The sequence below is a fragment of the Rana temporaria genome, chromosome 6 (assembly GCF_905171775.1).
Source record: "Rana temporaria chromosome 6, aRanTem1.1, whole genome shotgun sequence".
In the NCBI taxonomy this organism is placed as follows: Eukaryota; Metazoa; Chordata; class Amphibia; order Anura; family Ranidae; genus Rana; species Rana temporaria.
Genome location: NC_053494.1, coordinates 97,228,036 through 97,253,323, shown reverse-complemented (window position 1 = coordinate 97,253,323; position 25,288 = coordinate 97,228,036). Strand labels below are relative to the sequence as shown.

The window sequence follows — 25,288 nt, the reverse complement described above, 5'->3', positions numbered from 1 at the left end:
CCTCAGCCGTGGTTATTGACATCACGGCTGGGGCTCCCTCCACCTCCCTTCTCCTTCCACTGTCACCAGGCCAGTAGGAGAGAGGAGCGGGCCTCGCGCATGCGCAGTAGGGTTTCCGGAGTGAAGCCGAAAGGCTACACTGCCTGGTACCCTTACCTGTAATGGCGGCAGCAGCACACAATAGCTGATGGAAACATCAGCTGCAGTGCCGACATCGCTGGACTCCAGGACAGGCAACTGTCCTATTATTAAAAGCCAGCAGCTGCAGTATATGTAGCTGCTGGTTTTTTATTTTTTTTTTTTTTTTTGGGTGGACCTCCGCTTTAAAAGACCAAGTTACTGGTATGGTGATTTTCAAGTATTTTTTCAAGTTATCTGTATCGAAAAAAATTATGTATATACATATAAATGTATGTAAATAAATATCTTTTAGAGTCATCAAACTACACACCAGTAATGTGCAATACTTTAGTTATCAAGTAGAGTTCATGCAGGAACATTTTTGTACTGAAAATGTTAAACAGAATATTGTACTAAATCTAAATTTACAGCGCAATCCAGTCTGAGTAAGCCAAAAGGAGCCTGTTGGTAGCCAAGTTTACAGGTACTCCGCACAGACACCTGAATTTAGCAGACAAGGTGTATAGGACCCATCCTAAATGGCAATTAATAATAAAGCCAAACATCCTTGTAAGCTGAAGTAGGGTTCCAAAACCATACTATTGGCCAACAGACCATCTCTACCACTATTTGGTGATGCATGCTTTAAAGGGGTTGTAAAGGTTTGTCTTTTATTTTCTAAATTGGTTCCTTTAAGCTAGTGCATTGTTGGTTCACTTACCTTTTCCTTCCATTTCCCTTCTAAATGTTTTTTTTCTTTGTTTGAATTTCTCACTTCCTGTTCCTCTTCAGTAAGCTTTCCACCATCATCTGAGCGGTGGAAAGACATTTAGAACAGCTTACTGAGGAGGAACAGGAAGTGAGAAATTCAGACAAAGAAAAAAAAAAAATTTAGAAGGGAAATTGAAGGAAAAGGTAAGTGAACCAACAATGCACTAGCTTAAAGGAACCTATTTAGAAAATAAAAAACGAACCTTTACAACCCTTTTAAGTTTAAAGTGGTTGTAAAGGCTGAAGGTTAAAAAACCTTCTGCATGTTGCTCCCCCCTTAGCACCCCTAATACTCACCTGAGCCCCCTCTTGATAGATGAAAATGTCCCACGACTCCCTCTTCTCATTGGCTGAGACAGCAGCGGGAGACATTAGCTCCCACTGCTTTCAATCACAGCTAGTGAGCCAATGAGGAGAGAGAGGGAGTGGGGCTGAGCCGCGGCTGTATGTGTCTTATTGCGCACAGAGCAGGGCTAGGGAGTGAGTATGCACCAGTGCCCCCAGAGCAAGCTGCTTGCTTTAGAGGGCACTGGTCATAAGGGGGGAGCCAGGAACGCCAGTAGGGGACCCAAGGAGAAGAGGATCAGGACTTCAAAACCATTACATAGAGCAGGTAAGTATGACCAACCTTTAATACCATTTTAAGCTAATCATAGATAAAATGGTGGCAGGATCATACATGCAGTATAAATATGCTATATACAGTATTTTTGCTGAAAAACTGTCATCCATTCTGGCATACAGTATATAAACCAAAAACAAATGATCTGATGTCTATTGTTAGCTAAGGGCTAAGCATACATTAACAGATAAGCATTTGGGAATGAAGAGTAATCAGCCCTTTATTTGTAGTCTAAAGCTGGGTAAACAGGAAGCCCTGTATTATATCAATATACACAAGGCTTCTTTTGATTGGCTGAGGTGGAGGGGTGGGTGGATGATATAACAATCTCTATAAGAGGAAGTCTTGTATTAATTGATGAAATAGAAGGTTTCCTGTGAATGGCTGAGCAGCAATTGATTTAATCGAGGAACAGGACAGGAAATCCCTGTACCATTGCCGGACCGCAGCGTTGTATACTGTATGTAGCTGATGCTACATATAGTTTATACGACACTGACAGAGGCTGCGTGTATAGTAAAAGGAATAGTTTATGTTTCACTGACAGTGGCTGCATGTATTGGTAAAAGGAAATAGTTTGTTTGAGCCACTATTTAAAGTAATAGCATTATGTGTATATCACACCCTGAATCACTGCTGATGCTGGATAGTATACCTATCGGTATACTTTTGCCGCTGTGACAAGGAGAGCTACAGCTCTTCTATACAGAAGCCACATCATTTGCCCCCTCTATCCCCCCGTACATTCACAGTATGCTCTGCCTTTCACAAAATACAACACATTCTGTAAATGGACAGGTGGACCCGAAGAAGTAGACTATATGGCTTCTGCATAAGGGAGTCGCAGTTCTCTTTGTTGCAGCGCAAAAAATATGTCAATTTACACTATATATTATATATTCTCCTACTGACAAGGCATCTGCATTTTTTCCCCCACTGAAAATGATGCAGTGACACCACTGATGCACAGGCATTTCTTTCTGTCCAGTGACACCACCGATGCAAGGGTATTTATTTCTTCATGACTGTCTGACCCATATTTTACTGCCGGACAGTATGTGCATGGCTATTATACTCTTCAGCTAGCTGCACTGTGCCCCAACCATTACATGTTTTGGCACAGCACATGGCTATTGACCCTGCCCCCTGACCCACCCTAAGAGGGGGCACAGTTTAGGATCTTGACCCTGGGTACTGATGACCCTTCCCAGGCACTGTCAGCAATGGGAAACCTATATATTTTTTCACATGACGACTTCCAAGACAGACTCCACATAAACCAGCACAGATTTCTAGGTAGATTATCACACACTAATAAACCCTACAGCTTACTAACTGCACATGTTCCGTAGTGTATCTGTACCACTGCATTGAGTACTCACTGCAAATAAATGACTAGATTATTTACAAAATTACAGATATGTTCCAGTTTCCAAAACCATACTTGGGAAAGCTTGAAGTGTCCTAAAACATTCATTTATAAAAAAAAAAAATATTCTGTGGGCATTCAGCTTTGTTCTTTCACAAAACTGTTCTTGCATCTTTTTTGTTAAATAAATGTGGTTATCCTCAAAGTATGTAGCATGGCATTTAGTGTTATTTTTTCTGAAATCGTTCTTTTCCACTAGTGGCTGGAAAATCTCATCCTGGAGAAATAGCTTTTCATCTCCTCAGTATCGACCTCTTCAGTCCCAAGCCCAATCACTGTTCCATTACTGATATCTTCCTTTACCCTCCTCTTAGATACAGTCAGATTGCCTGGGTTTTCCATCATTTCAGGTCCTGTGATCAGAACATAGCAGGCATGCCGGCTGCGTTCAAACAAAGCCACTTTCGAGACAAAAGTAAAAAAAAGATATATTAATTTGCTTTGCCTAATTTTGCATTGATAAACAGTAACAAAAAGAAAAATAAAACCTTAAAAATGTTAAAGACTATAACTCTTTCCGCAACTCCTGACACTTCTGAAATGTGTGCAGCTTTGCTGGGCTCCCCCACAGCACATCCACATCATTGATTCACATAGATCTGTAAATAAATATACTAAAAGCTCCATCAGCAACCTACTCCATGGAACACAAGCCTGGTGAACACAGCACAAGTAGTCCACTGACACTTCCTCCAGCTTTCGAAATGTTAGTCTGTACCACGGTGCAGACAGGGAGCTGGAGAAAGAGTCTGTAGGATAAAAAAGAAAGAGAGAGCGGGACTTTAAATGAAGCATGTGCAGGGATCAGATTACAATGGATAGGGGGAAAATAATAAATCTGGAATAAGTTATTAATTTCAAGACTTTCAAATAATGCACCGTCCATGACTATATTGCATTATTAAAGAAATTTGGTAAACATATATATATACTTGACAGAAAAAGCTGGGGTATTTAATATAGAAAAAAGGGGGGGTTTACTTGGCTTGCTGATTGGATGGTAAGGAGGAACCTGGTTAGAAATGTTTATTGCTTCACCTGTATTTGAGTTTGTCATCTAATTTATAGCCCCAAATAAACCCCCCCTTTTTTCTATATTAAATACCCCAGCTTTTTCTGTCACGTATATATATATGTTTACCAAATTTCTTTAATAATGCAATATAGTCATGGACGGTGCATTATTTGAAAGTCTTGAAATTAATAACTTATTCCAGATTTATTATTTTCCCCCTATCCATTGTAATTTGATCCCTGCACATGCTTCATTTAAAGTCCCGCTCTCTCTTTCTTTTTTATTATACAACCAGGGATGGAGGTGGTTTACTAACCACCTCATTTAAAGTCCCAAATTTGAACCCCCCCCCTTTATTCCAAAATGATGAGGGATGGAAGCATGCGAGTTGTGGGACTCGATTGTTTAAAACAGGTGTCTGCATTGATTTTATCTATTGCTGCAGTTTCTTTTTGTGGTTTTGTTTTTTCATTTCTTACCAGGCATAGGTGCAGGTGGGGACACACCCCCCAATCACCTGTCCTTCATCCACCCATCAGTTTGTACATGCCTCCATTGAGGAGACTTTAAAAAATGTGTAGTCGGTAGGAGCCTGGCACTGCACCTATGATCCATTGATCTAACTTGTAAATAGTGAACTTACCTTAACCACTTCCCGACCGCCGCATGTATATGTACGTCCACAGAATGGCACGTACAGGCAAATGGGCACACATGTACGTCCTTGCCTTTCCGCGGGTCGGGGGTCCGATCGGGACCCCCCCCGCTACATGCGGCGGTCGGGTTCCCTCGGGGAGCGATCCAGGACGACGGCGCGGCTATTTGTTTATAGCCGCTCCGTCGCGATCGCTCCCCGGAGCTGAAGAACGGGGAGAGCCGTGTGAAAACAGCGCTTCCCCGTGCTTCAATGTGGCGGCGTATCGATTGAGTGATCCCTTATATAAGGGAGACTCGATCGATGATGTCAGTCCTACAGCCACACCCCCCTACAGTTGTAAACACACACTAGGTGTACCCTAACTCCTACAGCGCCCCCTGTGGTTAACTCCCAAACTGCAACTGTCATTTTCACAATAAAGAATGCAATTTAAATGCATTTTTTGCTGTGAAAATGACAATGGTCCCAAAAATGTGTCAAAATTGTCCGAAGTGTCCGCCATAATGTCACAGTCACGACAAAAATCGCTGATCACCGCCATTAGTAGTAAAAAAAAAAAAAATTAATAAAAATGCAATAAAACTATCCCCTATTTTGTAAACGCTATACATTTTGCGCAAACCAATCGATAAACGCTTATTGCGATTTTTTTTACTAAAAATAGGTCGAAGAATACGTATCGGCCTAAAATGAGAGAAATTTTTTTTTATATATATGTTTTTGGGGGATATTTATTATAACAAAAAGTAAAAAATATTGCATTTTTTTCAAAATTGTCGTTTTATTTTTGTTTATAGCGCAAAAAATAAAAACCGCAGAGGTGATCAAATACCACCAAAAGAAAGCTCTATTTGTGGGGAAAAAAGGACGCCAATTTTGTTTGGGAGCCACGTCGCACGACCGCGCAATTGTCTGTTAAAGCGACGCAGTGCCGAATCGCAAAACCTGGCCTGGGCATTTAGCTGCCTAAAGGTCCGGGGCTTAAGTGGTTAAGCATAATACAATAAAAACAATATAATGGGTCACAGCCATTGCCAATGTACACAGCCATTCCTACTATAAGGCCCCTTTCACATGTCTCATCCGCTTGCTCAGCGGGGATAGCTCCGTTGATCCCGGCTGAGCTGGCAGATGACAGGGTGGTCCCCGCACACTGTGCAGGGACCGCCCTATCAGATCTCCGCTCTCCCCTATGGGGGGATCGGATGAACATGGACCGTCTGTCCGTGTTCATTCGATCCACTCTGCAGACGGAGGAAAAATAGGATTTTCCTCCGTCTGCAGAATCAGAGCATAGCGGACACCGATGAGATCGGGTATCAGTGGATGTTCATCCGCTGACACCCACTATCCCATAGGGATACATGTATGTCCGTATTTCATCCGAAAACGGGTGGATGAAATACAGACATACGGTCCGCTGGTGTGAAAGGGCCCTAAGTCTTTCATACTCTCTTCTTATTAATGGTTTCTCTCTACCTTAACTCTTTCCTGCTATCATGTTAACTATGATAGCAGAATATGCCTATTTACAGCACACCAGGTAACCCTTACAGCTGCTGCATTTTTTCCAATTTTTACCTTAAGCAACCATGAATGTTTATGACAGTGGTGCCTGGGAACCAGTCGTACAAATGACTGCAAAGCTGGTTCAAAAAACAAGATCAATATCTTGCTCATGAAACACAAGGCAGTGGCTGTTATACTCTGACATAGGGAAGTATCCAAACTAGGTGTTTGAGGTTTGTATAGGCGATCCCTTAGAGTAGCCTTTTTCAACCAGGGTTCCCTAAGGTTTTTTCAAGGGTGCTTTGGCAAAATGCCTAAAAATTTGTCACAAATTGTATACAAGCCAGCAGGTGCCTTTTAAGTTACACAAAGCCACAGGTTTTCATTATACACCATTACGACTTTCTAGACACTGGCATCCTAACAACTAATGATGTCAACCGTTAATAAGGAGGAGTTTTGTTGCCTCCACAGCATCTTTGTTTGACCCTCTCCCTCAGCACTGGGGTCACATTAGCTGTCTGATGGAGAAAATTGAGGGAGAAGAGAAACATAGGAATACTAGCCAGTACCAGTGTGCAAAAGTGTATTTTCTTTGGAAGAATAAATCACCTTTACGTTGGGTGTCTTACGTGTGGATGTTGCTGCATTATTTGTATATAAAATTTTACATTTTAGAACGGGGTGCCTTGAGACTGTCTATAATTTTAAAGGGTGCCTTGGCTGATAAAAAGGTTGAGAAACACTTCTTTAGTCCATTTAGTCCACTGCTTTAACCATAAACTGAGCCCTTGGGAGTAATGTCTTCAAATAAATGGAGAAGAAAGTGTTAAAAGATTTTACGGTCCATAAAAAAGTTTATTAAATGCAAGTCCTTTTGAAATGCCAACACATTTAAGGATTCAAAGGGTCCCATTCATTAAGGCTACCTATACAATTATAGGTATTTTAATTATAAAACCTGTCTTATATGTCCATGTCGTTGGTCCCTATATGGGTCTAGGTTGTCAGCGTCAAAAGGTGAGCCTACCTCTGGAGAGGTTTTTTCGAGGTCTGGGAGTTTATCACTCTGCAGCTAACTACACACATTGCACTCAGTGCCAAGGTTTGTGACCAAGCAAGATCCAGTGCCCCAAGCAACATCCCAGGGCATCTCCACAGCGTGGGGGTCCAGTTATGGTTTCCAAGGTATAACTAAGGTTACACAAATCCAGATTGAACTGCTTCTAATGTTATAGTAGAAGGCAGTAAAGAGATGTTTTAAGAATCCAAAATAAAAAAAACTAGTTAACCATAGAAAGACTTCTTCATAAGGTAGAAGAGGTCCATCATCCATTGACACTAGCACAAAACGAAGGTCTCACAAAGTGGGGTAGTGCTATAGGCGTATAGAGGGGATTAGCGCATTATACTACTAATATACTGTTTGTTTGATATTGTGCCAGATCTGAGTGTTCCTTCTCTATTTTTCTACATTTTAATTATGCACCTTGGATTACGAGTAATGCGGTTAACGAGCGTTTCGCAATACGAGCACTGTATTTTTAAAAATCCTGACTCGGTTTGCGAGTGTTGACTCGCAAAATGAGCAGGATTCAAGCCACAGTGGTGTGTAGTACCGTGTTTGGCCTGGGGGGGCGTAGCCGATCGGAGCCGTTTGGAAATGCTTGTAAAACTTTAGAAATACTCAGTTCCCGAGCCTTTGAGTTCAGCCTAGCTGTCCTCTGGCCTTTCCGATCGTTTCCAAGGCTCTCCGGCACCCCGCACCTCTGGCCACATGCGGTATTGCATGCCATTGAAGTCAATGTGGAACAAATTATTTTCGTTTCCATTGACTTCTATGGGGAAACTCGCTTTGATATGCGAGTACTTTGGATTCCGAGCATTCTCCATCAACGGATTATGCTTGTAATCCGAGGTTCCACTGTATAATTATCTGACTTTAAAAACAGGAATGTGTTTAAATTGTAGTTTCTTAACTAAAGACGGAATCTACAAAACTGCTAAATATTTCCTATATAAATGTGTCTCTATTCTGATTCACATTTTAAAAACGTTTGCACTTGTAGTATGCAGTGCATTTCTTCTGCATGCAGACCTACAGTACTTAAAGCGGGAGTTCACCCATAAATGCTGTTTTTACCCTTAGATGGATGCTCATTTAGTCTAGGGGAATCGGCTAGTTGTTTTAAAATCCGAGCTGTACTTACCGTTGTAGAGGGCGATCTTCTCTGCCACTTCCGGGTATGGGTCTTCGGGACTGGGCGTTCCTTCTTGATTGACAGTCTTCCGACAGGCTTCCGACGGTCGCATCCATCGCGTCACGAGTAGCCGAAAGAAGCCGAACGTCGGTGCGGCTCTATACTGCGCCTGCGCACCGACGTTCGGCTACTTTCGGGAAAATCGTGACGCGATGGATGCGACCGTCGGAAGCCTGTCAATCAAGAAGGAACGCCCAGTCCCGCAGCCCATACCCGGAAGTGGCGGAGAAGATCGCCCTCTACAACGGTAAGTAATGCTCGGATTTTAAAACAACTAGCCGATTCCCCTAGACTAAATGAGCATCCATCTAAGGGTAAAAACAGCATTTTACTGGTGAACCTCAGCTTTAATATTATTCTCACATTGCCAATATCTAATACTGTATATAAAAGTTGGAGCTCTCATATCATATCAGATAGCAATTTTTTTATGCTCTTGTTGTTGAGCAAATCATAGCATCTCCATTACTACTCATGGATTGTAAAGAAAGCTAGTTTTAAACTTACCACCAAATATGATGATGTTTTCAGTGTGACTGTTTAGATGCACAAGTACTTTTGGCTTTGATGAATGAAACATGTACAGGTTTTCTTTTGGCTCCATCTACAATGAAGAAGGCAGATGTTATTTTTGTCATTTCTAAATATTTGTGCAATATACGGTATTTATTAGACATTTGGGGCCAGATTCAGGTACAAATGCGGCGGCGTAACGTAACCCGTTTACGCTACACCGCCGCAAGTTTTCAGCGCAAGTGCCTGATTCACCAAGCACTTGCGTGTAAACTTACGGCGGTGTAACGTAAACCCGTCCGGCGCAAGCCTGCCCAATTCAAATGGGGCGTGTACCATTTAAATTAGGTGCGCTCCCGCGCCGGAAGTTCTGTGCATGCTCCGTTCGCAATTTTCCCGCCGTGCTTTGCGCGAAATTACGGTGCCCCGACGTGTTTGTGAATGGCGACGTGCGTAACATACTTACGCCAAAAAAAAAATTCAAATTCGACGCGGGAACGACGGCCATACTTTAACATGGAGGAGTAATTTTACACCATGTTAATAGCACTCTTAACTTTACGACGGGAAAAACCAACGAGCGACGACGTAACGAACGCGCGTACCTTTGTGGATCGCCGTAAAAGCTAATTTGCATACCCGACGCTAGAAAACGACGCAAACTCCACCCAGCGGTGCCCGAAGTATTGCATCCTAAGATCCGACAGTGTAAGTCAATTACACCTGTCGGATCTTAGGGCTATCTATGCGGAACTGATTCTATGAATCAGCCGCATAGATACTCTCAGAGATACGACGGCGTATCAGGAGATACGCCGTCTTATCTCTTTTGTGAATCTGGCCCTTAATGATTAAACATGTGAAAATGTGCAGCTATTGTAAATAAAGTAAAATCAAATCACTGTAGAACAAGGTATTTTGCAAACTACTAGACTGCATGCTTGAAACAGTGAAAGTGGCGTTGCTGCTTATACAATCTATGATAGGACAAATTACTTGTAAAGTGAATTATATCAAACAAGTTGTATATCCAAATGTGGAAAAAACTGAAAGCAGTATTAAACTCAAAAGCAAAATCATTTATTATATTGCAGCTTACCAATTCTAATGCCCTGTACACACGATCACTTTTTGTAATGAAATAAAATGACATTTTTAAAAATGTCAATTAAAATGATGGTGTGTGGGCAAAATGTCATTTTATGTCTTCTGAAAAATGACAAAAAAAAAATTCGAACATGCTTAAATTTTTTATGTCATTTTTTAAAATGTCATTTTTTGTGTCATAAAAAATGATCGTGTGTGGGCAAAAATGACGTTTTAAACCCACACATGCCCAGAAGCAAGTTTTGAGACGGGAGGTAAAACTACCATTCATATTGGAGTAAGCACATTCATCACGCTGTAATAGACAAAAAAGCACAAATCGTCTTTTACTGAGGCCCCGTACACACGACCGGATCTATCCGCTGGGATTGATCCGCGGATCAGTTCCAGCGGACAAATCCGGTTGTCTGTACGGCCTAGCGGATATTTATCCGCGGAGATTCCTCGGGCCGATCGATTTCAAGCGGATATAAATTTCTTAGCATGCTAAGAAATCTATCCGCTTGAATCGGCTCCAGCGGATTGATCCGGTGGTCTGTACAGACTCACCGGATCAATCCGTCCGCTCCCCACCCTCGCATGCGTCGTAATGATTCGACGCATGCGTGGAAGTACTTACCTTCCAGCGTCGCGCACGTCATCGTCGCGGCGAGACACGTAACCGCGGATGAATTCCGCACGGATTTGGATCCGATGGTGTGTACAAGCCATCGGATCCAAATCCGGAGGAGGAATCTCCGCTGGAAACGATCCGGCGGATCGTTTCCAGCGGAGATCCGGTGGTGTGTACGTGGCCTAACAAGTAACCAGCTAAAAGCAGCCTCAAGGCGAATAGAACTTCCCCTTTAGAGTGCCGCCGCTTTGTTCATCATTTTTCAAAAACGATGGTGTGTGGGCAACATCATTTTTAATGATGAAGTTGGAAAAATTTCATTTTTTTTCATGATAAAAAATGTCATTTTTTTTCATCACAAAAAGTGATCGTGTGTATGCGGCATCAGATGTGATGGCTCTATTAGTTTCCTTGTTTGATGCCACGTACACACGACTGTCTTTCGGGATGTAAAAAATGACATTTTTAATGGTCTACACACGATCGTGAAAAAAAATGCTCTAGCAAAGCGCGGTGACGTACAACACGTACAACGGCACTATAAAGGGGAAGTTCCATTCGGATGGCGCCACCCTTGGGGCTGCTTTTGCTGATTCCGAGTTAGTAAAAGACGATTTGCGCTTTTCAGTCTGTTACAGCGTGATGAATGTGCTTACTCCATTACGAACGCTAGTTTTACCAGAACGTGCGCTCCCGTCTCATAACTTGCTTCTGAGCATGGGCGTTTTTTTTCACATCGTTAAAGCCTACACACGACCATTTTTTACGACGTTAAAAACGTAGTGAAAAATTAGAGCATGTTCGAAATTTTTAATGCCCATTTTTTACATCGTGAAAAATGCTCTGGAGCCCACACACGATCGTTTTTAATGACATTAAAAAAAAAACGTAATTTTTTACAACCCGAAAAACGGTTGTGTGTACGCGGCATTAGGCTTTCTTTGTTCTATTTTCATCTGATGGTTTTCAACAGCAAATCTGTTTTTCAAAAGCCCAAGCTCTCCAGCAGAATGTATAAGTTTACATGGATGAGACAAACTACTTAAAGCGGTGGTTCACCCTAATAAAACATATTTTTTTTTTCTATATCATTAAATTAGGCATAGTAGCGCAAGCTACAGTATGCCTGTATTTATTTTTTTAGCCCGGTACTCACTGTGCAATCCTAGCGAGACGATTCCGACTCCCCGCGGGGAATGGGCGTTCCTATCCAGAGACAGCATGATTGACGGCCGGCTATGGCGCGTCACGCTTCTCCGGAAATAGCCGAAATAGGACTTGGCGCTTCACGGCGCCTGCGCATAGTCTGTGCGCAGGCGCTGTGAAGAGCCGAGACCTACGGGGAGCGTGACATGCCATAGCCGGCCGTCAATCATGCTCCCTCTGGATAGGAACGCCCATTCCCCGCGGGGAGTCGGAATCATCTCGCTAGGATCCAGAGTTGTGTCTCAGTAATACAGAAGGGGGTAGATTCACGTAGGGAACGCGTATTTGTGTGTGGGCGTAACGTATCCTATTTACGCTATGCCTCCGCAACTTTGACAGGCAAGTGCATTATTCACAAAGCTCCGTAAGTTGCGGCGGCGTAGCGTAAATTGTCCGGCGTAAGCCGGCCTAATTTAAATCTGTAAGATGTGGACGTGTTTTCTGCAAAATCATCGTGACCCCACGTAAATGACGCTTTTGACGAACGGCGCATGCGCCGTCCGTGAAAGTATCCCAGTGCGCATGCTCCAAATGAACCCGCAAAAAGCCAATGCTTTCGACGTGAACGTAAATTACGCCCAGCCCTATTCGCGAACGACTTACGCAAACGACGGAAAATTTGACGCTGGCCCGACGTCAAAACGTAACATTGGCTGCGCCTCATATAGCAGGGGTAACTTTACGCCGGAAAAAGCCTTACGTAAACGGCGTATCTGTACTGCGACGGCCGGGCGTACGTTCGTGAATAGGCGTATCTAGCTGATTTACATATTCTAGGCATAAATCAGCGTACACGCCCCTAGAGGCCAGCGTAAATATGCAGTTAAGATACGACGGCGTAGGAGACTTACGCTGGTCGTATCTTAGAGAAATTCTGGCGTATCTGATTCTTTGAATCAGGCGCCAAGATACGACACCTCACACTCAGAGATACGACGGTGTATCTGGAGATACGCCGTCGTATCTCCTACCTGAATCTGCCCCAAGGTGTTTTACTGGTCATATCACCAGGTGAAAACAAAGGGGAAAAAGCCAAAGAAAACAAAACTACCACCACATCTAATGATTGGTAAATGGTAATATAATCCATTTTTAGTTTTGGGGTTAATGCTGCTTTACTACATTCTTTCATCATCCTCAGTGGTAATTCTATTGATTCAACTAAAACCTTCACATTTAAAGCGGGGTTTCTTTCAAGAACATACTTAAATATACATATATTTAAGAATGGTTTAACCTGCCAAAGTTTTTACCCCTTTAGACAGCACAGCCTTAATATCAATTGGCATTGTAGCAGAAGCTAAGCACAGCTTGTACGTCATATAGAACACTAGTCAAAACATGCCTCAACATCTGCTAGTTGGACAGTAAAGGGGGGGCTGAGTACAGGAATTATATAATAATTAAAAAATATATATAAATTACAAAATTACACCATTACTGATACATGTGAAACATTAAAGCGGTTGTATACCCTCAAAAAATAAAATAAAACCGTAATGCCGCGTACACACGGTCGTTTTTTGTGATGAAAAAAAAAACAACATTTTTAAAAACGTTGTTTTTCAAAATCTCGTCTTTTGTGTCATAAAAAATTACTGTGTGTGGGCTAAAACAACGTTTTTAAACCCGTGCATGCTCAGAAGCAAGTTATGACGCGAGCTTGAATGGAACAGAGTGCCGCCGTAAGTGCTGTACGTAACCGCGCTTTGCTAGAGCTTTTTGAAAAAACGTTGGTTTTTTTCATGATAAAAAACGACGTTTTTTTTTCATCACAAAAAACGACCGTGTGTACGCGGCATCAGGCAAAGGTATAATAAGCACTTAGTAGGCACAGCATACTAGCTCATTGTAAAATACTTACCCTAGAACGGAGCGTCTGCATCGCGTCCCGGTCACCGCAGAGGGAGCCGACATTTCCCCCTCAGTGTTTCTTCCCGGTGCGCGCCTCCGGCGCTGTGAGTGTCCGGAGCTGCAATAACGTCTTTCCTGCGCATGTGCGTGGGAGTCAAAGTTCTGGCAAGAATCTCTGATTTTCCGGCAGCATCCTCCGGACCTTCAGAGCACATGCGCCGCTGACGTCAGCGGCTGCATGGAAGGTGATATTAATTTTATCTACAGGAAAGCCTTATTTTATATAGGCTTACCTGTAGGCAAAAATGTGAAAGCGCAGTATACAACCACTTTAAACATAGTTACTAACTAGATTGATTGTCTTTCAATGGGAGCTGTCATCGCCTTTTGCTACGTAACTATTCTTAATGTCAGAAAAACTAAATACAAAGTCACTCCTCACGTGACGAGAATCTTAAGATTCAAAGACTCAATATTGTAGCGGCTCTTTAGATATGAGACATGACATAAAATTATTAATACAACTGGCATGCACAGCTTCATTATCATCTGCAGAGGTACAGTTTTCAGTTTTGGTTGTACTATTGCATATAGATCTTCTCGGGTTATTCAGTTCTAAATACTGTGGGGCAGATTCACGTAGAATCGCCTTACTCTGCGGCGGCGTAACGTATTACATTTATGTTACACCGCCGCAAGTTTTACGGGCAAGTGCTTGATTCACAAAGCACTTGCCTGTAAAGTTGCGGCGGCGTATCGTAAATCCGCCCGGCGCAGGCCCGCCTTCAAATGGGGCGGGGACCATTTAAATTAGGCGCGTTCCCGCGCCGAACGTACTGTGCATGCTCCGTCCCTAAAATTTCCCGACGTGCATTGCGCTAAATGACATCGCAAGGACGTCATTGGTTTCAACGTTAACGTAAATGGCGTCCAGCGCCAATTACGGACGACTTACGCAAACGACGTGAAATTTCAAATTTCGACGCAGGAACGACGGCCATACTTAACATTGGCTAGACCACCTAGAGAGCAGGTTTAGTTTTACGCCGCGTATCTCTACGGAAACTACGTAAATTTACAGCGACGGGCAAAGCGTACGTTCGTGAATCGGCGTAACTAGTCATTTGCATATTCTACACCGACCGAAATGGAATCGCCACCTAGCGGCCGGCCTAGAATTGCAGCCTAAGATCCGACGGTGTAAGTCACTTACACCTGTCGGATCTTAGGGAGACCTATGCGTAACCTGATTCTATGAATTAGGCGCATAGATACGACCGTCGTATCTCTTTTGTGAATCTGCCCCTGTATACGTGACCAGTTGAACCAGTGCATACAGGTGAAACGTTGCCTATTGTTTTCATCAAAGGACAAGAAAATCTTTTAGTAAAAGGTACACTAATGCCCCGTACACATGATCGGAATTTCTGTCAGGATAAACTCTGACGTATTTTTCCAACGGAATTCTGTTCAAGCTGTCTTGCATACACTCTGTCAGACCAAATTCCGACCGCCAAGAACGTGGTGACGACGAGCCAAAATAAATGAAGTCCAATGCTTCCGAGCATGCGTCGACTTGATTCTGAGCATGCCTGTTCTTTCCTCCATCGGAGTTCCATGCAGGCGAATGGAATTTCCGATAGAATTTTTTTTTACGAAAATAAGAGAACATGTTCTCTTTCTAAGTCCGTCGGAATTTCCGAAGGAAAAACTCAGATGGGGCACACACACGGTCGGAATAGCCGATGAAAAAATTACGTCTGACATTTTTCATCAGAAATTTTGATCGTGTGTACAAGGCAAAGGTCTCCATTCCTAGCCAAACTATACTAGAAACAGTGCAGCTCTAAACCTATGCAGACAAATTATGAGAAATATTACTATACAAAAGTAAGGCTTGTTCACAACCCGCACAGGAAGTGAACACGCCTGAGCTCATTCTTATACAAAAGCACTTAGGTTCAAAGTGAAAAGATCTTTACTATTTTTGCAATTAGTGACAATCACAAGACACAAGACAATCAGTGAAATGACAATACACATATAAGATGTCATTCGTAAAAAATCTCCCAAACCTATATTAATTGTTCATACATGTAGCATAATGTGAACAATCACAATGTGCATAAGTTCACTCTAATAGAACCAGACTTCTTTGACACGCTATGAATGAGTGATCATAAGCGCTTGTGAAATAAACCCCCAAAATATCAGATATCCTTAAAGTATTTGTTAACCCAAAAAAATAAAATACAAATTCTGTTCCCTTAAACCATGTTAAAGCACAGTGCTTGTGCTGTGTAATTTGGCCCCCTGTAACACCTGAAATACCTGGCTGATCCTGCCAGTTTTTGCCCTCCCCTCTGTAGGCTGAGTACGATATATCAGGGCTGCTGAGTCCTGACACCATGGTCAGTGTACATGCCGATGTCACCCGCAGCCTGCTCTCCTGTGTTTCCCTCTGTCCTCCTCCCCCCTCCCTGTTCCCTGCTAGTCAGCTCCTCGATCCTCCCCTCCTGCTCTAAACAAAACTGTACTTTTTTTCTACAGTTCCCACTGATATACAACATTAAGCTCCCCAGTGGATATCATTTATAAAAATATGCGGTATAATAGCTTACTTCAGAGCGCCGTTTGGTGCTTACATGACGGCCCGCCAGTCTCCTCTCCCCTTCCCGGCTGACTTCAGCTAGGGTTTCCCAGAACCTCCCCCTGCAGCTATTGCATCAGGAGAGGAGACCAGCAGCCAGTCAGCTAAGTAAGCTGAAAATATTGTCCGTTTGTTTATATTTTATTGTGAGCTTGGTTCCATATGATTAAAGTGTTGTTAAGGTAAACATTTTTCTTCTATAGTTCCCTTTGATAAGCAACCCAGTGGATGTAATTTATAAAAATGTCCAAATTGGGCCCAAAGTGTCAATATTTTGTGTGGCCACCATTATTTTCCAGCACTGCCTTAACCCTCTTGGGCATGGAGTTCACCAGAGCTTCACAGGTTGCCACTGGAGTCCTCATTTAGATTTACAAAAAACATATATTATGAGGTCAAACCTAAAAACTTTAATTGTTTGTGCAATCAGGCAGGTTGTTGCACTACATGGATGAAAGTAAACGTAAGGGAAATTGAACAAGAAAATTGTATAATGTATGGCCAGCTTTAGTGTAGTTACATTTTTAATTCAGGCACGACTAATTATTTTTATTATCATTCAGGATTTATATAGCGCCAATAGTTTACGCAGCGCTTTACCATCTATCCATCAACTGGCTTGGGTACAAATAGCATGTCGGATTTCTAGCCTTTGATTATTGTCAGCAGCAATAATCATTGTGTTCTCCCCAGAGGGACGGCTCTGAGTCCCCATTAACACTGGCTGTTTTGATGGAAGAGTCAAGCAAATTCCAGGCTGCAGGAAAGAAAATCGCATTATCTGTGGCCACGTAACACCCTCCATGCACATGAGATGTGTGTCAATAGTGTTTGTGGAACCTTAAATTAGATAGGGACATTTAATGGTAAGGCTAGCCCGAGCCTGGAAAATAAATGTGAAAGATGAATCCAGAAACCCTCTCTTGAAAGGTCTAGGCTGTAAGACAGAACCAACAGGCAATTTTCATCTCTTTAATAATTTGTTACCCTGTAGCACAGCAAGTGAACTGACAAGTTTAGCTGTAATTTGCAGAGGGTAACATACTACCGTTTCATAATTTAATATATGGTCTATTTAACCACTTGCCAACCGCCGCCTGTATATACAGTGCCTTGCGAAAGTATTTGGCCCCCTTGAAATTTGCGACCTTTTGCCACATTTCAGGCTTCAAACATAAAGATATAAAACTGTAATTTTTTTTGAAGAATCAACAAGTGGGACACAATCATGAAGTGGAACGAAATGTGTTGGATATTTCAAACTTTTAAAAAAAATAAAAAAAATGAAAAATTGGGCGTGCAAAATTATTCAGCCCCCTTAAGTTAATACTTTGTAGCGCCACCTTTTGCTGCGATTACAGCTGTACGTCGCTTGGGGTATGTCTCTATCAGTTTTGCACATCGAGAGACTGAAATTTTTGCCCATTCCTCCTTGCAAAACAGCTCGAGCTCAGGGAGGTTGGATGGAGAGTGTTTGTGAACAGCAGTTTTCAGTTCTTTCCACAGATTCTCGATTGGATTCAGGTCTGAACTTTGACTTGGCCATTCTAACACCTGGATATGTTTATTTGTGAACCATTCCATTGTAGATTTTGCTTTATGTTTTGGATCATTGTCTTGTTGCAAGACAAATCTCCGTCCCAGTCTCAGGTCTTTTGCAGACTCCATCAGGTTTTCTTCCAGAATGGTCCTGTATTTGGCTCCATCCATCTTCCCATCAATTTTAACCATCTTCCCTGTCCCTGCTGAAGAAAATCAGGCCCAAACCATGATGTTACCCCCACCATGTGTGACAGTGGGGGATGGTGTGTTCAGGGTGATGAGCTGTGTTGCTTTTACGCCAAACTTAACGTTTTGCATTGTTGCCAAAAAGTTCGATTTTGGTTTCATCTGACCAGAGCACCTTCTTCCACATGTTTGGTGTGTCTCCCAGGTAGGTGGCTTGTGGCAAACTTTAAACAACACTTTCTATGGATATCTTTAAGAAATGGCTTTCTTCTTGCCATTCTTCCATAAAGGCCAGATTTGTGCAGTATACGACTGATTGTTGTGGACAGAGTCTCCCACCTCAGCTGTAGATCTCTGCAGTTCATCCAGAGTGATCATGGGCCTCTTGGCTGCATCTCTGATCAGTCTTCTCCTTGTATGAGCTGAAAGTTTAGAGGGACGGGCAGGTCTTCGTAGATTTGCAGTGGTCTGATACTCCTTCCATTTCAATATTATCGCTTGCACAGTGCTCCTTGGGATGTTTAAAGCTTGGGAAATCTTTTTGTATCCAAATCCGGCTTTAAACTTCTCCACAACAGTATTTTGGACCTGCCTGGTGTGTTCCTTGTTCTTTATGATGTTCTCTGCGCTTTAAACGGACCTCTGAGGCCTCGTACTCACGACCAAACATGTCTGCTGAAACTGGTCCGCGGACCAGTTTCAGCGGACATGTTCGTTCGTGTGTAGGCAGTAACGTACAGAATTCCAGCAAACAATCGTCGGCCAGACCGTTTTCCAACGAACAACTGTTTCCTGGTCTTGCTTTAAAACAGTCTGCTGGAATCGTGTCCGTCAGACATGTTCGGTCGTCTGTACACAAAAGCAGCGTACAAAAACCCCGCGCATGCTCAGTCCAAATGAGGAGACGGGAGCGCTCGTTCAGGTAAAACTCGCGTTTCTTTGGGATATGGCACATTCGTCATTAGAAACCTTTTATTCTAGCAAGAGAACAATGTCTTAAAAAGGCGCACTAAACCACATTTTAAAGCCTCGTTTTATTAATTCTTCTCTTGCTAGAATAACCCCGTTCTCTTGCTGATGCAATTTCAATAGAGTTGTCCCATACTGAAATGTCACATTTCTTGCTTGTGATGTAATCCTTTAATAATGTTTTCTATGCCAGACGTGTGTTTTGGTTGGTGGTCCTCCATAATTTAGAGTAGTCATTTTTGTAAAGGAATGTGCATTTTTTTAATTTCTTTTTTTGTTTCTAGTTATGTCACCATTTAAACTTTTTTTTTTTTACATGTTTTTTTAAATTTTTTTTTTTTTTGTTGGTGTTTCATTAGAGAATATTAAACCATGTTGGCACACCAAATGTCCCCCCCCCCCCAAGGAGTGTGTCCTTTGTAAATTACCCATTGTATATTTATTAAAGGTTTGCTGCCTAATAATCCCCACAGTATATCAAACAATAGACATGTTTTCAAATGAAAGCAAAAGGCCTTTTATTCAGGCAAATGTCATCACAAAAAATAAAAAGAACAGCAGCACTAGAATAGATAGCAAACTATATGCAAACTTGCATTTCCAACATGGTGAAGGATAAACTTCCAAGCCTCAGGAGCCAAACACAAAAATATGAAGCAGCAGCACACAAACAAAGGAACCCAAACTGTGGTAGTACAAACAAGATGTCCTTTATGTGGAAGGAAATGGAAGGCAGAAAATCAACGTTTCCTCCTCTTTCCAGCCTTCCCTCCAGGCAGCCTTCCAGCGGATCGAACACGGGGTCTTGCAGGTGGGGTTGATGTGGCAGCAGGAGGATGGTGTTCCGCAAGCCGGGCCGGGTCACATAGCCCAGTGTCTGGGGTCAGCAGGCCCCTCTGCATCCACCAAAGGACCTGGTTCATCAGGGCCTTTGCCAGTCTTCTCTGGTCCTCCTCCCCTTCATTTAAATCATGGGCCAATGAGGCACTGAAGGCCTCTGTGGGGTTGAGGGGGGCCCTCATGATGGCGCTTGCCTCCTGGATCATGCGGAGGCTTGCCTCCTCCACAGGCCTCAACTGCCTCCTTCGGCCTGATGGCCTCACCTGGGGGGGAGAAGACTGGCTGGTGGTGGTTCTCCTGGCCGGGTGGACCTGCTGCAGGCCACTGGGCCCAGCCTCCTCCTGGCTGCCACTGACCCCGGCCTCCTCCTGGCTGCCACTGACCCCGGCCTCCTCCTGGCTGCCACTGACCCCGGCCTCCTCCTGGCTGCCACTGACCCCGGCCTCCTCCTGGCTGACAGACACCTGAGGATCTGCCACCTCCTGGCTGATCTCTTCTTCCTGTGTGGAAAAAAAAAGAATTTTTTTACAATTTCGCTAAATAAAACCACACTCATTTTCATGTTTTTCGTTCAGTATTTTCTGTTCATTATTACTTGAATACACTCTACTTCTGACCCCTGCAGTTGTCATCCCTGACACCTATTTGTCTGTACACCTTTTTGTTTGCTTTTTTCCAGCTTGGTTTTTTTTTTACAATATCTAATCATTAATCCACCAAGAATTATTTACGCCATAAATATCGAGGAAACTACTATACCTCCTCATCGAAGGGTGGCAGATCTGCATCTCTGTCAGCCAGGCCCTCTTCCTCCGACTCTGCAGGGCTGTGGTCATCTGGGGAATGTCCGCTGGAAGGTAGCATGGAGGAAAGGTTGGAAGAAAGACTGGACATCGTTTTCCTGCCTTCCATTTCGTCCCGCAAAAAAGCCATCTGTTTATAATACCACAGTTTGGGTTCCTTTGCTTGTCTTGCTGCTGCTCCCGATTTTTTGATTTTATTAGCTTTGTATGCTCTCCTGTATGTGCTTCTGAGGTTGGCAAGTTTATCCTTCACCATGTTGGCAGTGCATCCTGGCACCCAAGTTTGCATATAATTTGCTAGCTCTTCTAGTGCTGCCGCTCGTACCTCTTTATTGCAATATAACGAGTGTTTTGAATTCCACAGGATGGGCGTGTCCTGGTATTTTTGAAGTAAGGCCTCTATAGATTCCTTGCTTTGTAGGAGGTCCATTGCAATTTTTGCAAAATTATATTTCTTTTTGAGTCTAGATTACAAAAACATAAACCACAGAAAAATAAATATTCCAAAGGATCAGCGTTGACCTTGATCTAATATGTGTCTTCAAATTTATTACCTATATCTAATTCCAAACACAGTCTCTCTTGTTTAAACAATGATTGGCAGCTCGGCCGCATTGCTTGTACCAAACATTGATTTGCTAGATGCAGAGCCATTGTTCACATTGCAGTAAATATTTTAAATATATTAAATTAAACAATGCTTACAAATGACAGTTTTCATCTAGGCACTCTTTCATGTGTAAATCTCATACCCCTGACAATGGATGACATAAAAGACACTTCCTAATGACCTCTGTACAACCAACACTTGAACAATACTTTGCCTGATCTGAATACACCATTCAAAAACTTGTCAATGAGGTACAGCATTGTTCACATCTCTATTTTGTGAGGTGTCCAAAAGCATTTGGATACCAAAATAACATTGTGGTACCCCATAGACAGAATAGCTTAAAAAGGGTGCAACCAACAGCCCAAACCCCCATCCCATGTGTCTACATTTTCAAGGCCTCTGCTGATCACATTTTTAATTTCCTTACCTTCCTGTCTCTCGCTCCTCGTTTCTCACGCTCGCCTAATTACCGCGTAAGATGCGTAATCACGGCGTAAACCTTTTAAACACTCCGCGTATTTATGAAACCCCGCCCTCGTCACCTTTGCGAGGCCCCTAATCAATGAGTTTAGGAAATATGGCGTTAACTGTGTATGTTCTGGATGCGCTCGAAGATTCTCCGCGTAACGGACGTAAACACGTTGTTTGCATTCTCTACACTCCGCGTATGTATTAAACGCCGCCCTCTTCTCCGCCCATGGCGTAAGAATTCATCTTTTCCACGCCCATAATCTCTGTGGGAAAGGAAAGATGGCGATGTCACACGAGCGGGCACGATGCTCTCATGCCACAAGTGAAGGGACAGAGGCAGGGACGTCCCGATCAAGGAAAAGAAGATATAAAGCCACTAATATGCGGTTCCAGGAAATGGTGGAGTTAGTTTACATCATGCGAAAAAAGGACTATGATGGTGAATTAGGGCCATACAAGACCCCTAACCGCCGAAAGGCACATATTATGGACAAGGTGGCGAGGAGAATGCAGAGGATGTTTGGGATCACCAGGTCCAAGGAACAGCTGAGGAAACGCTGGTCAGACTTAAAATTGAGGGAGCCACATCAGATGAAGAAAATACTTAAAATTCTGCGTAAAAGTAAGTAAATATATATTGGGGTTGGGGGGGGGGGGGGTGGTGATTGTCTGCAATAATGTGTTGCCATGTATATTTCACCATCTGCCTCCTTGGCCTGCTTGTAATTTTAAAGACATGTTGTTATTTATTTTTTAGAACATAAATAACTACATATTTACAAACAGTGTTCTTAGTAAACAACGTAACATCACATAGTTTATCAGAAAGGCTCGGTTATTCCAGGAACAACACACCTGGACATGGCTCACTGGCCAAAAACTTTGTTTGTAAACATTGTGTAAAAGCTAGTTCTAGAAATAATATGGTAATAAAGCAGATGTTTTCACATCTGCAATGCAGAGCACCTGTGTCTCCCCAAATCAAAAATGGGTTTTGGTAGGGTCTCCCAGAAATACAGTTTAGGGGGGACATCCATGTGTGTCACTTTGCTAAAAAGGGGCAGGATCAGAGCTTGCCATATAGAAGTAATTGCAAAATGTAGGTTTGGTGAAAGATAAAAGTAACTAAATGAAAGCATCTTCTAAGCAATGTGTGCGATTTATGCTCTCCAATATCTGTGTGCTGATGAGTCTACATTTTTTTTGGTTTATTTCAGGGGAAAGAAGTCGCCAGCATTTGGAGGAGGCAGAGAGGGCCAGACAAGGCCAAAATCTGCCATCTCAACATGTGGAGGAGGAGGAGGATGTGGAAGGAGAAGAGGATGTGGAAGGAGAGGAGGATGTGGAAGGAGAGGAGGATGTGGAAGGAGAGGAGGATGTGGAAGGAGAGGAGAATGTGGAAGGAGAAGAGGATGTGGAAGGAGAGGAGGATGTGGAAGGAGAGGAGGATGTGGAAGGAGAGGAGGAAGGAAGAAAGGAGGAAGGAAGAGAGGAGGAAGAAGTAATTTTGGACTTAGAAGTCATAGCAGATGAAGGGCAAGTGGCGGAAGAACAATTTGGCGAATTGAAAGAAGGTGGATTGATGGATGAAGGAGGAGTCCAAGATGATGGGGAAGTGGTGGAAGAAGGAGGAGTGATTGAAGATGATGGGGAGGTGGTGGAAGAAGGAGGAGTGATAGAAGATGTCGAAGAGGTGGAAAGGAGAAGCCCATCAGGTCAGTGTCACCCTAGCTTGATTCAAAAAAACATATGTAGATAGGCCTCATTGAAAAATAATATTGTAAATGCCATTTTTTTTTTTTGTTTTAGGGGAGGAGGATGGTGTGCCAATATTTTCACGTGCAAGTGCTGCTATAATTATTCAGCAGGTAATGGAGTGCAGCACTGAAATGCACAATATGCGTGAAAGGATGTTTCTCATGGAACAGAATGTAACAAATGTCCTTTTGGAATGCAGCACGGAAATGGACAATATGCGGCAAAGAATGATGGTCATCGAATCTAATTTTAAGAACATTATTGACATGATGGGCCGTGTCAAAGACTGAAACACCCCCCGCCCATCCCCCGCCCCCACAAACATTTTTACAGTTTGAATAATGAATACGCCAAAATTTGAAGATACACACACAGTGTGCCAACATGTGCTATCTGCCATCACAGAATATCTAATGTCTGTGCTTTGTGGGTCCAACCCCCTCCTCCATCCTCAAGTAGTTGAGAGGAAGGGTTTGCTCCCACAAAACACAGACATTGATCACCCATGATGTCAGATAGCACATGTGGCCATTTGTCTGTTGAACCAATGACATTTGGCGAGTTTGCACTGAATGTGTGTATCTTCCAATTTTGGCGTGTTCCAGTGTGAAAGCACACCATGACTGACTGCTGTTGTGAGTTTTTATATTTTTGGAATTGGATTTTGTTACTTTTTGACCATGTTGAACATTTTGGGATACTATAAAGTTTAGACCATAAAGAATAAACAACGCCAAAAATTTTTAAAAATATATATATAGAATTATAAATCTCTCTAATCACTGAATTTAGTGAAGTAGAGATTTGACTCCAAATTCTCACCTAAAAATTGTCTTTTAGAAAAACACACCAAAAACAAAATAAATGGTTAAAAAATTATTGTTTTTTGTGCCTAAAAAATATGGCCAAAAAAAAATTTAAGGCGGTAAACACCCCACCAAATATAATCTATATATATATATATATGTAAACAATAAATCTAACTATATTTGAGTAAAAAAAAAGTGAACTTGTTAATAAATGTATAATCTGCATAATATTTTTGGTTGAATTACCTGAAAAAAAAAAAAAAGTTTAAAAAATTTTTGAAGACTCCTAAGTACAAAAGCAGGGAGTAATGAAAAAAATATAAAATTATTTTTGGGGTCATGAACAAGCAAAAATTAAAAAAACTTGACCTCAACATTTACAAATGGAGTTGCTTCTTATTTCTAGACTCAATACCCTGTTTGTAGATGAGTGAATACTGTGCAAAATGTGGTTAGTTACTAAAAGTGGAGAAATCAATTATGCATTACAATTGAAGAAGTTAGTTAGAGAACCAGGAAGACAGAAAAAGAGAAAAAGCATTAATGACAAACAACTGTATAAAGTCCAATGGTCTAATTATTTATTATTTTTTAGAATATTCCTTTCTTTGGGGGCCGAATTAGAAAGAAATATGATCTGGCATAGCAATGGCCCCCCGACCCATGAAGTACTCAACATATTTGTCGCGTACCTCACGAGCTGATTGGGGGGCCAAGCCAGCGCGACCAGTGTCCAGCCCGGGAAGGGGATCTGAGGGTAGTCTTGCCTCAGAACCGATGTCGGGTAGGTACGTCTGGGAGTGCCTGCGTAAAAAGTTGTGCAAAATGCAGCAGGCAAATACAACGGTGTCCAATTTATATTCCGCCAGATGTATCGATGTCCTGAACAGGCGGAACCGGTTGGTGAGTATCCCAAAGGCATTCTCGACTACCCTCCGAGCCCTGGCCAACCGAAAATTAAACACACTC

General features: G+C 42.5%; 1 protein-coding gene across 1 annotated transcript in view; it reads right to left on the bottom strand.

The window, feature by feature from the left end:
* Positions 1-3,006: 3,006 nt before the first annotated feature.
* The window catches only part of FAM234A (family with sequence similarity 234 member A), a 149,476-nt gene continuing 127,194 nt past the window's right edge, over positions 3,007-25,288 (bottom strand). The window contains exons 11-12 of the mRNA XM_040357037.1: positions 8,893-8,989; positions 3,007-3,343 (exon numbers count right to left, since the gene is read on the bottom strand). Of these exons, the coding sequence (XP_040212971.1) occupies positions 3,138-3,343; positions 8,893-8,989 (303 nt within the window). The 3' untranslated portion in view covers positions 3,007-3,137. The remainder of the gene's footprint in view (positions 3,344-8,892; positions 8,990-25,288) is intronic.